This window comes from Solanum dulcamara, chromosome 8, assembly GCF_947179165.1.
Source record: "Solanum dulcamara chromosome 8, daSolDulc1.2, whole genome shotgun sequence".
NCBI classification, from domain to species: Eukaryota; Viridiplantae; Streptophyta; class Magnoliopsida; order Solanales; family Solanaceae; genus Solanum; species Solanum dulcamara.
Window position 1 is genome coordinate 22,514,882 of NC_077244.1, and position 17,472 is coordinate 22,532,353.

The 17,472-nt window shown below is 38.8% G+C and overlaps 1 protein-coding gene and 1 pseudogene across 1 annotated transcript; both read right to left on the reverse strand.

Moving 5' to 3' along the window:
• Positions 1–830: 830 nt before the first annotated feature.
• LOC129901138 (trihelix transcription factor ENAP2) lies at positions 831–9,112 on the reverse strand. Its single transcript, XM_055976254.1, has 2 exons — positions 8,046–9,112; positions 831–1,235 (listed from the first exon to the last, which is right to left on the reverse strand). Exons 1-2 carry the CDS (start codon positions 8,806–8,808, stop codon positions 1,228–1,230), a joined length of 771 nt encoding a protein of 256 aa, XP_055832229.1. The 5' UTR covers positions 8,809–9,112; the 3' UTR covers positions 831–1,227.
• A 5,678-nt stretch (positions 9,113–14,790) lies between these two features.
• On the reverse strand, positions 14,791–14,909 carry LOC129901818 (5S ribosomal RNA; annotated as a pseudogene).
• Positions 14,910–17,472: the final 2,563 nt, after the last annotated feature.

Genomic DNA, 17,472 nt, shown 5'->3' on the forward strand with positions numbered 1-17,472 from the left:
AGCATCAAGTCAATGGGTTCAACTTATCTCAATACCTTTGATGCAGAATATAGCTATACATATATTACTATTTAAATAGATAAGAATTGATTTTGGACCTATAACTTTAAAAGTTTAACAAATTTAGCAATAAGAACCTAAAGGTCACAATCAAATTTATATCTTAGATTCACCTTTTCATAATAGTGCACCCACCCTCTTGAAATCCTAGATAAACCTCTAGTAAATGAGAAGCAATAAATTGAGGATAGAAAAAAGGGCTGCAACCCCTCAATTATGAATGTGGCTCACTTCACATCGATAAATATATGCTTTTTTAAAACCATGTATCGTGATATCACAGCACTAGATAATATGAAAACAGACAAGCAATTGAATGATCACTAGTAACAAACATAAACTGGCGATATTTTTTTATGGTCACAGAGGATTGACATACTTCTGTTCCAGTTCCGCAGTTCATCTTACATCAAGACTAGTTTGTCATCAATGATTCGTGAGCTAACTTTACATGCATATGCATGTACTGCACATCCATGAAAGGTTTACTTTTGATGTTCAATGATCAGTTATTATATGATTAAATCTAATAGTAGCATTTGGCTGCCTTTGAGAAGCAGGTACAAATTAGCAACTACTACAAAGAACCAATAATTCCTCTATTTATGATGCGTGATCCAGGATCTCTAGCCTATGGTTTCTAATTGAAATGATCCAGTGATGTGCCAACCTGCCAGAGCTTCTGAGCTCAGCCCCAAACAATACCCCAGAAGCCAGGTTTATAATAGAGCAAATAATGGAAGTACGCACACTAATCATTCAACAGAAAGAACTGTCAAGGCAGGGTTATAAATAGAGCAAATAATGGAAGTACACACACTACAATAGTGCAGATTGATTGTAAACAAGTCCGTGAGAAACCCAGTCATTGTTTGGGGGGGGGGGGGGTCATCAAGATGTCATAAAACATCAACTAATATTCACCTACTTAAATTAAGTGAAAAAAGGAAAAAAAATAATCACCCTAATAAATATTTAAGTTACAACTAACCTTGTAGCATAATAACATGTCATGTACACAAACATCGCAGATCCAAATACAAACACACTTCTCTTAGTTTCTTGAGCTTCTGTCAGCTACATGAAAAATTTACAACAACCTGCGTGTGACTAGAGCGCTTGGTCCGTAGCTATTTCCTGCCCTAGTAGAGTAACTGCTGCAGAAAACTATTTTCCTGTGAAAAGTACATGAAGGTCAGCAAATGGAACATCTTTTTAGAAAATAAGCTTGGCTCAACTGTATAGCAACATCTGACATCATTCAACAATACAAAACATCTGACGACTACCAATCATTAGGTAAAGATCAAAAGTAAAGAGGAAGATTTGCTTACCAATCCAAGAGAAAAGGGGAATAATAATAATAAAATAAAAGCAAATAGAAAAGAGCTCAGTATGTTTCATTTGTGCATGAACGAGGGATAAGGAGAGAGAATCCTCTGCTAAAGAAGTAGTGCAAACATTTACATTACTGTTTCCAAGTCAGAACTTCATAAATCTTGTGCCTCATAGAATCTCACACTCTAATCCTAACAATTGATATGCTCAACAATGAAAAATAAACATGAATCTTTTCCCACACCATATGACAATTTTGTATCAAGAATTCTGGAAAAGTAAAATCACAAGCTCTGCTCCATAGGGATGATAAGAATATTTTCAAGTAACCCTAGATTATAAAGATCCTGAGTATAAAATATGAGAGTACATCATAAAAGTCCATGAAACAACGTAATGCGTCTCACGACCTTCAACATAACTGTATGGCTTCTTACTTTCTCAGCTTACACATTCACAGGAAGAAAGAGGAAAAATAATTAAAACAAACAACATACAAAAGAATGACAACAACTTGCCACTCCCGCCCAACAATTGGAAAGTGAAAACTTGAGAAAAATGCAAAAGCTGGCAATTGGATTCTACAAACAAATAGATCCCTGTAGATTTTCTTGTTGTTAATTTGCTTTTACAATTATCCTGCTCACAACTAATCACAGTACTCTTTTGATTATAGTTTCTAAAGCGAGTAAAGGATGGGGATGGAGAAGCTTTAGCCAGAAACGAAATGGACCACTCCAGCTCAGACAAGCCAATGTTCACATTTAGTTATAACATCTTGACGACGTACGATGAAGGCTTAATCAAGCGTCAAACAAAGAAGTAAAAAAAGGTACAGTTAAGAGTTCCTTTTTCTCAAATGTTTTTAACTCTACAGTAAGCTCCAGATTTTGAAGATAAAGGGAGTGTCACAATGTAAACCTCAACTTAACTTCTAAGGCAATTCCTAATGGACCATGTGCAGCTGCTATTTGAGCTCCAGTTGTCTTAGATATCCCATAGTACTTGCTCGTTACAAATGGGAAACCCCGCGATCCTTGCATTTATGTTGCAGATGAAGCCAAGATAACCAGATAGACCCATGAACTAAAGATGAAAAGTTAACGAGGCAGCAGATATGGGGGATGCCCTAGAGATGCCACAGTTACGACCTATCAGAAGGCGTTTATGTGGTAATCATAAATTGCTTTTATTAACAAAGGCCATAATTAATAGGGCGAAAAGTTAAAGAGAATGAGGTAAACTGGATAGTGCCAAAGAAGAATTTTAGGCCAATTTTCAAAGAGAGGTAGTATTAAGGGTGATGACTCGCCAAATAAAATGTTGAGCACCGAGTAGTGACAAATCACTAAAATGGTCACTTGATTAGACAACTATTTTCAGTTGAAATCAATTTAGTAGGATTTAGTAAGTTAACAAAGTGCCAACATTCTGGTCAAAAAGAAACTGACCAAGTCACCAAGATAAGCCATATCTGCCGAACTTCAAAATTGAAGTGCCAAATATACAGTTTTGCTTCCTATGAGAGAAATATGACAAAAGTTTCCACTACTTTCTTACAAGTACTAATCCATGCAGCATATAAAGATTGACGAGGTAGAGCAAACAGGCCAGACGATATACCAATGGAATTTTGGAAGAGCATAGACAGCGCAAATATGGAGTGCTTGACTGAGTTGTTTAATGTTGTTTTCAAGAAGCAAAGATTCCTGAAGAATGGAGATGGATTACAATGATTTTGTGTACAAGAACAAGGGTGCCATTTAAAATTGCAACAACTAGAGGGTATCAAACGGCTAAGCTACACTATAAAGGTTTAGGAGAGGGTGGTGGAGATTAGGGTGAGGAGAGGTATGGCTATTTTCGAAAACCTGTTTGGATTCATGTCGGTGCAACTACTGAAGTCATTCATCTCGTAAAAAGACTGGTGGATCAGTATATGGAAAGGAGGGACTTACATATAGTATTCATTGACCCAGATTAGGCTTACGATAAAGTCCCAGGGAGATTCTACGGAGTTTATTGGAGACTAGAGGTATAAATGTGGCTTACACTAGGACGATAAGCACATGTATGATGGAGTCAAGACTCGAGTAAGGATGGTAGGAGGAGACTCAGAACACTTCCCAATTTTGATGGGGTTGCACCAGGAATCATCCCTTAGCCTTTTTTATTTGCCTTGGTGATGGATGCATTGACACGACAAATTCAAGGTGAGGTCTCAAGGGGTATGTTATTTGCGAATAACATAGTTCTGACTGACAAAACTCGTGACAGAGTTAATGCTAAAAGGATATTGTTCCTATTTAGAGAACCTTAGTCAATATATTATGTGAGCCAATATCACCTTCGAAACTCAACATTATTTGACACTTTTGTCTTCATACAAGTTTGAAATCTCTTTAGTGTTACTTTATTTTACAAGGTAAGATAAATTTCATAGAAGTACCAAGAACGTATTGCAAAAAACAAAGAGATTACAACATTGTTGTTTTAATTATGTCCACAGGAATTTCGAAATTAAAAATACTGAGATAGATTTTCTATCATACTACTCTTACTCCAAAAGTATAGATTCTATAGGCATCATTTTTTTATAAAAGAGGTGATGTCTTTAATCGTCAAAGAATCTCTAATTCCTTTCCAACCAGATAGTTCAAAAGCTGCAAGGGGAATGGTTTTCAACATCTGCTTCCATCCTCTATTCATTTTTTGACTTTGCCAGCAGTCCAATATACTTCTCAGACTTTCCAACCTTATTGGGCACTGCTGCATTGCTGCAGACACATTCCGCTGATGAATTTCCAAGTCCAGCTTATCCTGTCCAACCATGCTTCTGATTCAACCCATAATGACACCTCAAATTTAAGATCATCAACAATAAGCTTCAGTGATCCCGAGAATTTGATACCAGTAAATTTCACACATCCTTACTCATCTCATATGGGCTCTATTTCTGGTATCTTCATCAATTTTAACAATCCACCGAATCAACCTCCAATTGTCCTGAAGACATTCTCCTATAAGCAGGAAAACAAGATAACTTTATCCAGACATGGCTGGGATCATCACTCCAAACACAATTCATATTTTTTTAAGTTCCACCTTGTAGTTTAATTCTTTTTACCCCAACCCTCGATGGTAATTCAAACGAGAAATAGTCACTCCAAGTTCTATCTACTCATTGTTGTAGTTCACTCCAACCAACAAAAGCAATTCAACATCTGCTTAGATATTCCATTTTGCCTTTAATAGAGCATATGTCGATTTAGAACTGATTTGTCATGAGGTAGTAGTAAGGTCTGCGTACATTCTACCCTCCCCAGACCCCACTTGTGGGATTCCACTGGGTGGTTGTTGTTGTTGTTGTTGTTGTTGTACTCAAGATATTCCTTTTCCACAATTATCTGGGCCATGCCATGAATTGAGCTACTTTTGCAACAAAACTCCTTTTTTTATTCCCAAAATCTGTGTATCCAGCATTATTTTCAATCGTTGAAAGATGATCATAGAAATTGCCCCTTAGACATCAAGGACTCTGATATACCTTCCAAGAGAATCAAAGTTTTGGATGACTGATGTTAGGCGTATTTATACATCTTTTAGCCATGTTTCCCACATTTACATCTCGTTCCAAGAGTAAATACAAAAATTTCCCAACTATTACTCATTCTAGCATTTTAGAACTACTTGAAGTGTTATGTTGATTTGCAGGTGAAAAGCTCGAAAAAATGGCTAAGAGTGGAAAATAAGCAGACCCTCGCGGCGCGAGGCTTGGTGCGAGGCTCTAACAGAAATCAAGCTCTCTGATGTTTTGCAAAAGCTAGAGGAGGAAAAAGTTGCAGGCCCTCACGGCACGAGCCCGAGCAGACGTGGCCAAAAATCTGTAAAGTACCACTTATTTTTGGGTGGACCCTCTTAGTCTTTTCCACATACTATAGCAACCCTTAGATGTTTTTGAGGGGGGGTCAATATTTGGAGCACAGAACAAATGCAACATAGCTTCTTCTATTAGGGTTAATTTTCTACTCTTTAATTTAGCATTATTTCTTGTCTTGAACATGAATTCCTGCAAGTGTAATAGAATTATGAGTGCTAAAGCACTAGTTCAAGGGTTATGGCCTAAGTATGAACGTTTTTGTCGTAATCTAAGTATTATTGTAGTACTATCTCATGAGTTGTTCATTTAACCTTGTTCTTTCTGTTTTAGCTTCAATACCAGTAGAATAAATTACATTTTGTAACGGAACTAGAGAGAGGGAAGTCAATATAGAACAAGGATAAAATGGAGTAGAATGCATTCCAACAAGGAGCTGATTTGCGACTAGAATAGAAATATACCTAGTTTTGCCCTACTTGACTCTTATACAGGAGATGAAAATGCATTTGTGGAAGCTAACATATCATCACTTAACAATATAGGTATGAGGCTAACACGAAAAGGATATCAGAGTTTGGAAAACCCATAATCTTATTATCAACCCTGTAATTCAACAATTTGGTAATAATTTGCATGATAACCTAGATGTAGACACTGCATGAGTACATATAAGTGCCATAACCCTGGAATTTTTCTCTCACTGTGTTATCAAAACAACCAATCATTGTTAATCTTTATGCATTAAATCGTAAAACTAGAAGTAATAAAACAAACAAACTTTTTTTGGAAAACACTTGTTCTATACATAGTAATAGTTATATCAAAAGACTGTCAATCATAAGTCCCTGGGGGATTTGCTTTTCGATTGCATTACAATCGTTCTATTACTTGACGACCACATACACTTGTGTGTGCACAGGATCTACAACAATGACATGGTAGGAATATAATTGATTAGTGTTCCTCCATCTCCTACATATCTTGTGTTTAACCTCAGAAGCCATTTTCATAAATTGACAAAGGTCAAGAATTTTGGAAACAACCTCTCTACCTCCATGAGGTAGCGGTAAGGTCTGCAGACATTCTACCCTCCCAGACCTCACTTAGTGGGATTTCACTAGGTATGTTGTTGTTGTTGATAAAGGTCAAGAATGCTTAACTTATCAAAAGTAATTCTGTTGATAAAACTTTTCCACCTCTCATCAGTTTCAAACCAATTATCACTTGGCTCCAACAACTTGAAACTTTTTCTGCCAGCCAAAAAGACCATATTCCTCCCTATATTATCTTGCCAACCCTGTAGTAATCATCTATCTCATTGCTGTAGACTAAGCTTCAGTTACTCAGTGATTGGTACTCAACTAAACAAGTAGACAAAAAGAAGTCGGGTAGCAGATAACAGCATGAGTAAATAACTATAGGTAAGAGAGAAGGGATGAAGATTTCAAAAGAGGTTGAGATGAGATTAACGGAGGGTTTAGGAAAAGAGAGAGAAGGAATTTCAGAAAAGAGAAAGATGTTTAGGGATATGAGAATCATCAAAATATCTCTGACACAATGTCAGAGGAAAGAGGGTAATGAAAGTTGCATGCATCCCAAGAGTGGGAAAAGACCACATTCCAGAAGTGTTTGAGATCTCTATAGTGTTACCCACACCACCACTTGGGGAACTTATTAATAACACTCCTACAACTCTACAATACAACATCCCAACTTATCATTGCTGTCAGCATCACAAAAGGTTTAATGATCCATGTCATACATCAAATCTTTCACCAATTGACGACTTGTCTCCTACACATATCGCACTAGTGGCTGTTTGAAAAGGTTCCACTCAAAATCATATTCCTATATACACATTTTTTAGTTATGCTCATTGTAATAACCCAATTATGCTTGATTATCATCCTTATCCTCTATTGTTGCATATTCTGAAGTCAACACCCAAAGACAATTCTCATTAAGGAAGGCAACATGCTATGCTGTAAGAGATATTTGTTTAAGGGTATCAAGAAAAACGAATCTAAAACTCTAATTTGCCAACCAGTCAGCTCACGTATCCACTATCTGTGTCTGCCAAACATATGAACTATACACTCTTATAACTGCTGGAGAATGCACAAAGTTCTAGAAAATTAGGGAAAACTATGGAAAGCTAGGACGCAGACGCAATGTGGCAAGGAGCATCCTAAAGTTTTAAGACCCAATCGCAATCACAAATAGTAAGAACATTTGAAATAAACATCACTTATATAGCAGTAATAAAGACTTCATGGTTTAGCTTATAAAGCAAGAAAGAAGTATGACGATAAAAAGGGGGAACTATGAGGATCTTGTAACACAACAACTATGTAAATATATACAGCCAACAACAATAGCTTGCATTAATAACTGCAAACATGATGGGTTATCCACACATGGAAAACATTTTTAATTGACAATTTTACTCAGAAAATGGAACCATAGTAACTGATTATCAGTGATTTCTTAAGGATGACTCAATTCTCTAACTTCAAGTATGATCCAATTGATCGTGTGAAGAACAGAATATTATGGTTTTGGTAAATTTCACTGCTTTTAAGAATATACAACAAGTTGGTTTGTGAATTACACCAAAAGAGCCCCTTCAAGTACTCAACAATTCAGACAGATTATTTGCACTAGTTCTTCAGCATCTTAGGAAATCCCAGCTTTCAGACAGAAACAGATTCATTTTTTCGAAGCCAAGAGGAATGCAAACAGGTACAGTAAATATCTGAAATTTCACCTGTCGAAGGGGGATGCTTGGCAGGACATTTAGACCTTTCGATCTGCAATTGAGTTTCCATGAACATATTCATCCGTTGGACCTCAAGTTCCTTGGTGAATTCCATCCTCTGCTTCTCTAACTCCATTATCTGCTGCTGCTTTAGGCTCTCAATCCTTTCATATATCTCCCCAAACCTCAAAATTGCCCGTGCCAATTCCTTATATGCGGTCGTATCGTCAGATAACCCTATGTACTCCATCTTATTCTTCCTCTCTCCACTCCCAAAGGGCAAATCATCGCGTGAGCTGTCATTTGAACCACTTGAATTCAACCTCGATGAACCGCCTGAATAATTCAATGCGCCAAAGTTTGAGTCGGGGCTAAATTTTGACTTAACGGCAAGTGATATCGTGGCAGTCTGTCTTCTATCACATGTCGAGGCAGAAACATTATTGGCACCGATGAGATAATCAAGACGGTTATAAAACGGCCACTTTGACGGAGATGACTTGGTTTTCTCAAGTTTGTACTTCTTCTTCAAAGTATCGATCCGGTTCTTACATTGTACATCAGTGCGCTGAGGCTTAACGCCGTTTTGACGTGAATTAACGGAGTTGGCGACTTCCTTCCAGTCCTTCTGCCGGAGATTGCCGCGATTAAGCCTGAGATAGCGATCGCCCCAAGCTTCGATTAGGGTTTCAGTGGCACCTTCACTCCAGCAGTCTTCACGTCCTCCAGCGTGAGGCCTAGGGGTGTTCCGAGTAGCAGTTTGGCTCTCCATACAACAGAGAAAAATGGCGATTGACTCCGATTCAGGCGTGATCAGTATTTGGAGTTCGGGAGAGAGAGGACAGGTTGCTAAGGTGGGCCGGAGGTGAAGGGGAGAAACTTCGGGCGGATGGGATAAGGAATGCGAAAGGGAAGTTGGCCGTACATCTGACCGGAAGAGGGGACGTCAGCAGCTGCCTATTGGATGATTTGGACAGAGTGGGTTATGCTACAATCATCTATGATTTCTTCCAATTTACCCAACTTCTACATTTCCTCATTAACAACAAAACAAAAAGAAGGTAAAAATTGAATTTGACCGATCCACGAATTTTGTGGATATGACCTCGTTTGACTTAGCTATGCTCGGCTGTTAGTTGGAGTGGCATGTTTGGAGTAAGGAGTTGTCCTTTGAGTTTTCTCCCCCTATTTGATTATGAATCACTTCGTGTTTCTTTCACTTTATGATTAACAATAGACTTGTGATGCTTTATTAAACTGTTGTTATATTATTGGACCCGATGTCGTATTCAAGAAGCAGTTAAATCCTAGGTTAGTTTTCTCCACCTTGGTGACGTGGTTGAATTGGTATTGTATTTATGATTGCGTGTACATTATTTGGACGGTGGAGATGACATGCTTTGCATTGGTTGAGCAATTTCACGTGTTTTCTGGTACGATTCCGATTTATTCATTGGATTTTTACTATTATTTTTGAGAAGGCACCTTCTCACACTTTTACTATTTTTAAACTGATTTTAACGGGAGTCGTACCACTTGGATCATTTTGATAAACTGGTTTTTGAGATTTATGAGGCGTCAAGGACGTATTCCTTTCCTACTGGAAGCATAAGAGACATTTGGGATGCACTCATCTTTTACTTGACAAGCCGGTACGTTGTTGCCCTTTTCTGCATCAGCTTGGCTACTCACTCCTCTGGTACCACGACGGGGATGTTATATGTCTAAGACCTGGTCCTGGCCCAGGCAGTGTATATGGACTACCTATATACCCTATGGGCCCCTTTGGCCATAAGTACCACTGTATCGAATGAGGGAGCTATATGGGTCCTACCTGGCAGGTCGAGTACCGTTGTAGGTCTATACACTTGGTTATCGATGGAAACTGAGAGCCATCGATGATACTACGAGTTTTTGCTGCAAACTTGCATTCATACGCATCGCCTATCACCAGTATAATTGTTTGATGTTTGGCACCTCCGATTTTATGAGGGTCAGAGGTTATGTTTATTGTTTGTACCTTTCAAGAGTAAAGACATCTGATTGGTTATTGTTTGATTATAATTGTGTTTATCTTGTGTTGCATTGGTAGTTGGTTAATCGTGTGGCTTATTCTAGGCTTGTTGTTGGTACTCCCTATTAGGTTGAGTTGGATTAGTCTTTAGGTTGTTTTGTGGTTAGCGGTGATAGTCGGCATTCTGCCGTTGTTTAGTTGACTCATATAGTACTTCTTTTTACGAGTTGATTGTTGGAATTGCGCTTTCAGATACGTTCTTTGAACCGTTTCCTTTACTCTATGTATCCTGTTTCTTCATTTTCATTAACTATTTCATTATGTTATATCTCTGTCACGACCCAACCCCTTAGGCCGCGATTGGGGTCCGACTTGGGCCCCCGTATATATACCTATCAGCTACACTTAAGTTGAACCGTGTGTGATGTGATACTATACACACAAACCTCAATGGTTTAAAACTTTTTCGTATACATGTAGCCTTTTTCATTTGTATCATATCATGAAAGGGCACACGAGCCGACGAGGCTGTCATAACATAAAAACGTTTACAACGTGCTATATAGGCATAGTCGGAACAAACTCATAAATAACCCACATATACATGTCTACAGACCTCTAAGAATAATAACTGCATCATATGGCAGGACAGGGCCCCCGTCGTATCCCTGAATAAATAAATATGTACATCAAATGACCAGTATCAAAACCTAGGCTCTAGAACAGTGGAGCACTTCCAACATAGCTGAGAGGAAATCCTAAGCTGATGGATCTCCAAAATAAACATCTGTACCTGCGGGCATGAAACGCAGCCTCACGAAGAAAGGGGAGTCAGTACGATATATGTACTGAGTATATAAGCATAACATAACTGAGATAACAACTGAAACAAGGATGCAGAAAACCAAGTATAACATTTAATAGGGTACTGTACCTGCACCTCACAAAATAAAGTCATTTATACCACTATCACGTACCGTATACGACCCGCTTGGGAACTCGGTGTTACAAACACATCATCTATCATGATAGGTATATATATGCCATTAACGCTGTGGGACGTACAACCCGATCCCTGTATATAGAAAGTATATGCCGAGGAACGATGGCCCAATCCATGTATCATATAATAATATCGAGGAATGATGGGCCGATTCGTATATCATATAACAATGCCGAGGAACGACGGCCCGATCCATATATCATATAATAATACCGAGGAACGATGGTCCGATCCATATATCGTATAATAACGCCGAGGTACGACGACCCGATCCGTAAATAACATAACATGCCGTGGAACGTACAGTCCCATCCTTACATAGCAAAATATGCCGAGGTACGTTCGGCCCGATCCATGTATATCATAATGCATATACGTGTACGTAAAACTCTATAAAATATCAAACATCCCACATATATCATAAAGCATGTTTAAGAGCCCCTAGGTATAGGAGCTTACACATCCCAATACTATTCAACCTATAAGAGGCTTAAGGGTCGTAGTTCAATTATTTCAAGGCCCTTATCATTAACAAGTGATTACAAGTCCTGAATCACATCCAAAATCTATAAATGGAACTATCGCCAACTCATATCACATATCATTTCACCTAAGATTAATTCATTCTAAAGGAAAGATGAGATAGGCTTTACATGTACTACTTTTCATCACATAAAAGACTTAAAGGCAACAACTCAGCTATTGCAGGAGTTCTAACATCAAGAAGTAAACGAGAGTTTCGATTTATATTCAGGGATTTATGAATGGATTGCATCACAAATACCATATACATATCATTCATAACTTACACCTAAGACATGCCAAAAGAAAAGAAGGATATCTCTACATACTTATTCCAAAAACAAGAAAGCTTCACATACCTCGTATGGACTTCTCTTAATCACGTCCACGTCGTCGTCCTACAAACCTATTTAACATGGAAGCAAGGCGAGTATCAAAAACCTTAAACTTTTCAGCGCTTTCGGTTGCACCTTAGTATTCACATAACTCATTTCCTCGCTCGCCTCTTCGACTAGTTCCTTAACTCGTTTAAAGAGTTACCGGGAATTGGGCAGCATCTCCCCTATAATATGCCCTATCCAAATTTCCAATTACATACCTAATTACTACATCCAACCAACAACAACAAACTGCAGCTCATATACAAGTAAAACATGGCAACATTACACAATATAAACTCCACCCAACTTGCTGAAAATTGTAATACCAAAATAGGATTTCTAGTCTTTGTTTCGTAAAACCTTTAATTATACGAAATGAGGAGTCGTGTGGCTGAAACCAGAAGCACCCACACCCCTTTTAAAATACATTTAGGCCCTGCAACACATCACCACACACCTGCAGCAGCACCCACACGCACAACACTCTATTTTGTCTACAATTTAACTACGACGACTTCACTTTCGATTGTTTTTATCGTCAAGCATTTCCACGACTTTTTTTATACTTCCAGATGTATACAAGTTATATAATACACTACATAAAAACCCCATAAATTCCAAATTTAAAAGAGAATTATTACCTTACCCGAAATTAGCCAAAACTCACCAAAACTCACCTCGGAACTTCTCTAGTCGCGCTGAAACTGTGTGGACTATTTGCTATCTGTTTTGGCTGCACCAAGTCATGATTTTATACTTCTAACACCTCCATATCATCGTGGTATATGCTGGATAATTAATTTACAGAATGAAATTGGGACTTACCTATTTTTTTCCTCCTAGCCGCCACACTTTTCTCTCCAAGTTTAGGGTTTGTTTTCTTTGTTTAGCTGCAGATTTAGGTGCAGGAACTGAAGTATATGTTACATATACATACATATATGTGGTCCCAAGAGGTGACACATGTCATCCCCTATTGGGCCACCATATCCATGCATTGAAAAATGGGCTGCCACGTGGCAGTGGGGCCCACCTTCCCTAAGTAGGTAGGTCACCTACTTGACCCCAAGCAGGTGGGTCACCTGCTTGCTTGTGGTGCTACCATGTGTCACTCCTCCATTGGCTGCCACGTTTCATCTTTTCTCCTTCCTTGTGGGTTCGTAATCTTGTCTTATTTTAGGAGCCTATGTAATCCATGCTACGTAAGCTTAGTATGTCCTCAAGTAGCTCAAGTATGTAAGGCCTCTAAGTTGGTAGCTTACGTAGGTAAATCGAGTCCTACGACTTCTTATTTGGCCTCCAATTCCTTTTGAATTCTTATGACTCTATTTCCAACCTTCTCTACTGTGGGGTAACACATTCTCCCTTCCTTAGAGTCGTTTGATAGTGTCGTAGCTTATCCGGCTCACATGATAATGTCTAAGGAACTTAAGAGACATTCCGAGCTCGAGAGTGTGGGGGGTAACATCCTTCCCCCCTTTAGAACATTCGTCCCCGAATGTTGAATAAAACTTCCCTAAGACTTTATACAAATTGTAGGAAGATTCCTTTCTATTGCAATAACATAAATTTTCATCCAAGTAATTAATATACGAGTTCCAGGAGTGGGGGTTACCTGTAGACATCGGGAATAGGTATGGATACTTGTGTTTCATGTCCTCTTTCACTTCCTAGGTTATTTCTTCCCATGATTCCTATTCCACCACAACACCTTGCCAGAAGCTACGTCCTTAGTTCGCAACCTTTTAACCGGCCAATCCAAGATGGCGATAGGTTGCCCCTCGTAGGATAACTTTCTTTTCATGTGGATCTCACCCACGAAGAATATTCTGGGAGGGTCGCTTATATATTTGCGGAGCATTGACCTATGAAAATTGAATGTATTGCTTCAAATCGGATGGTAGGTCCAACTCATAGGCAGCTTTATCTATTCTACGAATGACTTGAAGGACCAATGTATCCCCTTCTTGCCAACTTTAGGCTGCTAATCGATAGCTTGTCCCTATGTTCCCAATCCCTACCGGAATGATCTCCAGCGGTTAGCTGTAAATTGAACTTCCCTGTCTAAGATGATAGATGTGGGAACCCCGTGAAATCTTATTGTTTCCTTGCTATGTCATCTCGCATAACCCTTAGCTGAATATACTTTCCTAACTGGAAGAAAATGGGTTGATTCTGTCAGCTTATCTATCATAACCCATATGAACTTATACTTCCGTAGAGTGCGAGGTCAGCCTGCACTATAACCTCCACTAATTGCCTTCCATTTCCAAGTTGGGATTCCCATCCCCCGTAACAGGCTATCAAGCCTCTGATGCTCCACTTTGTTTAAGCTATTATACAACTCCTCTTAATCCAACTTGTAACACTTTAGGTATACTATCCTGCGCTTTTACTCAGATCTTCCTTCCAGTTTTATTACCATACTTTATGTAATAATCCTTATACAAACATGTGTAGGTACTTAGAGCAATTCAGAAAATGCCTTAACGTCGCTATACTAGCGGCTTACCTCCTTCAGTCGAGGTCAGGGCTCCGCCATGGCTTTTGTCCTTAATACCGATTAGATCTTAATAGTTCTGCCTTGAACCATCTTACACTTTTCTTGCATAAATTCTAAGTATGACAATCACATTGCTATTACTGACTTCTTTTTATCGAGTAATCACTTGCTCTTACTCTTAGTATGCCAATGCTCGTAGGCTGCACAATTATTCTTATGCCATTTGCATGAGGTGTGTTCAAATTTAGTCATTATCTTTTATTTTCTTGTCTTACTCTGTTCCATATGTGCCATGCACTAACACGCACTTACAATCTCTTTTTTTCATACTGGTTTCGTTCTCTTTTTCACTTCCCGGGGGTCACCCATCCCAATGCTACTCTCACCCAAGCACGCTTAACTTTGGAGTTTTGACGGAATCCGGTGCATTAGTGCAGGTATAATCACGTCCATCCCTATTTATATACGATAGCGTTAGTTGATTTTCTCTTACGCTTGTACTTCTCTTGTCCAGTTCCCCCCTTCTAGGTTGTACCCATGTCATCCTCCATTTATTTTCAGCTATTCACACGCGAATGATTCTACTCCAACCTATTTAACGTGCCGCACCATATCTATATTTTCTATTAAATCATCTATACGTTAGGTTGCCTTTACAAGAAACCCTAGCACAACCATAGGGTGCTTTAGTATTCAGAATATATCATATAAAATCTCATCTAATGGTTGATACTCGAGTAATATCCTTCATGTAGCAGTGCATTCAAAGCCACATTCCATTCATCCCAATCGGTAATTAGCTCGTGCTCATAATTGGTTCAAATTCTCCACTCGAGAGTACTCGTACTTTGATGATCCGTGTTTCAAGCTCCGTCATTATACTAACCTTATTCCAATGGATACCACTTATCCTTCTAATAACCTCGTAATGCAGCAGTTGTTCTACAAATCTTTCAACTATAACTTGTCATAGTTTATCCCTATGTATCAATTCAGGAGATGCCTTACTATATCATTTTATCCCGATCTATCAGTCCTCTCTGAGTAATCTTCTTTGGCTTATAGGTCCTTTCTAACTTCGTTCTACTATACCAGTATCGACCTCCTAGTTTCTATTGCTATTAACTCAACAATTAAATTATTTCTCGAGGTCAGCCATACTCGTTTAGTCAAATCTCATCATTGTTGCGAGCACAACCTTTCAAGACATACTACAGCCCTGTATCTCACTCTTCTTATTTCTAGGAAAATTTGGACAGAGTTTCCTCTATATTTCTTACTATCTCCATACCTACACTCAGAAAATACCAACAATGCCTAACAGGGCCAAACCATATATTCATATCATATCATATCGCAGCCTCACAGGGCGCTCAATATCAATAGTATAAAAATGGACTTACCTCGTATGTCCATTGGAACTGCAGATGTTGCACTTTCCCATTTACTTTTCCTTTCACTTTTCAACCCTTTGTGTCAATCGTATTTCAACACCTTACCTGCGTGCTTTGTAACTTCCAATATCGTCAGTTACTTTCTTCTGTCGATGTTGCCCTTCTACTGAAATCACAGGTTAGTATGGGGAATGTCATTCCCTATGACTCGGCTCTATCGCACGATCTTAGATATGAAAGAAAGTAACATCCTAAATGTCCTGTAGCCTCCTGTTTATAGATGTTGTACATAACACACTGATAAACAAGACTCTACTAGACACGGTCTGTAGACATTCCAATGACAAACTGCTCTGATACCACTTCTGTCATGACCCAACCCCATAGGCCGTGACTAGGTTCTGACCTGGGCCCCCGTATACATACCTATCAGCTACACTTAAGTTGAACTGTGTGTGATGTGATACTATACACAAAAACCTCAATGGTTTAAAACTTTTTCGTATACATGTAGCCTCTTTCATTCGTATCATATCATGAAAGGGAACGCGAGCCAACGAGACTGCCATAACATAAAAACATTTACAACGTGCTATATAGGCACAGTCAGAACAAACTCATAAATAATCCACATATACATGTCTACAGACCTCTAAGAATAATAACTGCATCATATGGCGGGACAGGGCCCCCGCCGTACTCCTAAATAAATAAATATGTACATCAAATGACCAGTATCAAAACCTAGGCTCTTGAATAGTGGAGCACTTCCAACATAGCTGAGAGGAACTCCTAAGCTGACGGATCTCCAAAATGAACATCTGTATGTGCGGACATAAAATGTAGCCCCCCAAAGAAAGGTGGGTCAGTATGATATATGTACTGAGTATATAAGCATAACATAACTGAGATAACAACTGAAACAAGGATGCAGGAAACCAAGTATAACATTTAATAAGGTACTGTACCTGCACCTCACAAAATAAAGTCATGTATACCACTATCACGTACCGTATCTAGCCCACTCGGGGACTCAGTGTCACAAACACATCATCTATCATGATAGGTAGATATATGCCATTAACGCTGTGGGACGTACAACCCGATCCCTGTATATAGAAAGTATACGCCGAGGAACAACGACCCGGTCTATGTATCATATAATAATGCCGAGGAACGATGGCCCAATCCGTATATCGTATAACAATGCTGAGGAACGACGGCCCGATCCGTATATCATATAATAATGCCTAGGAACGATGGTCTAATCCAAATATCATATAATAACGCTGAGGTACGATGGCCTGATCCGTAAATATCATAACATGCCATGGAACGTACGGTCCGATCCTTACATAGCAAAATATGCCGAGGTACGTTCGACCCGATCCATATATATCATAATGCATGTACCTATACGTAAAACTCTGTAAAATATCAAACATCCCACATATATCATCATAAAGTATGTTTAAGAGCCCCTAGGTATAGGAGCTTACACATCCCAACACTATTCAACCTATAAGAGGCTTAAGGGTCGTAGTTCAACTACTTCAATGCCCTTATTATTAACAAGTGATTACAAGTCCTGAATCACATCCAGAATCTATAAATGGAACT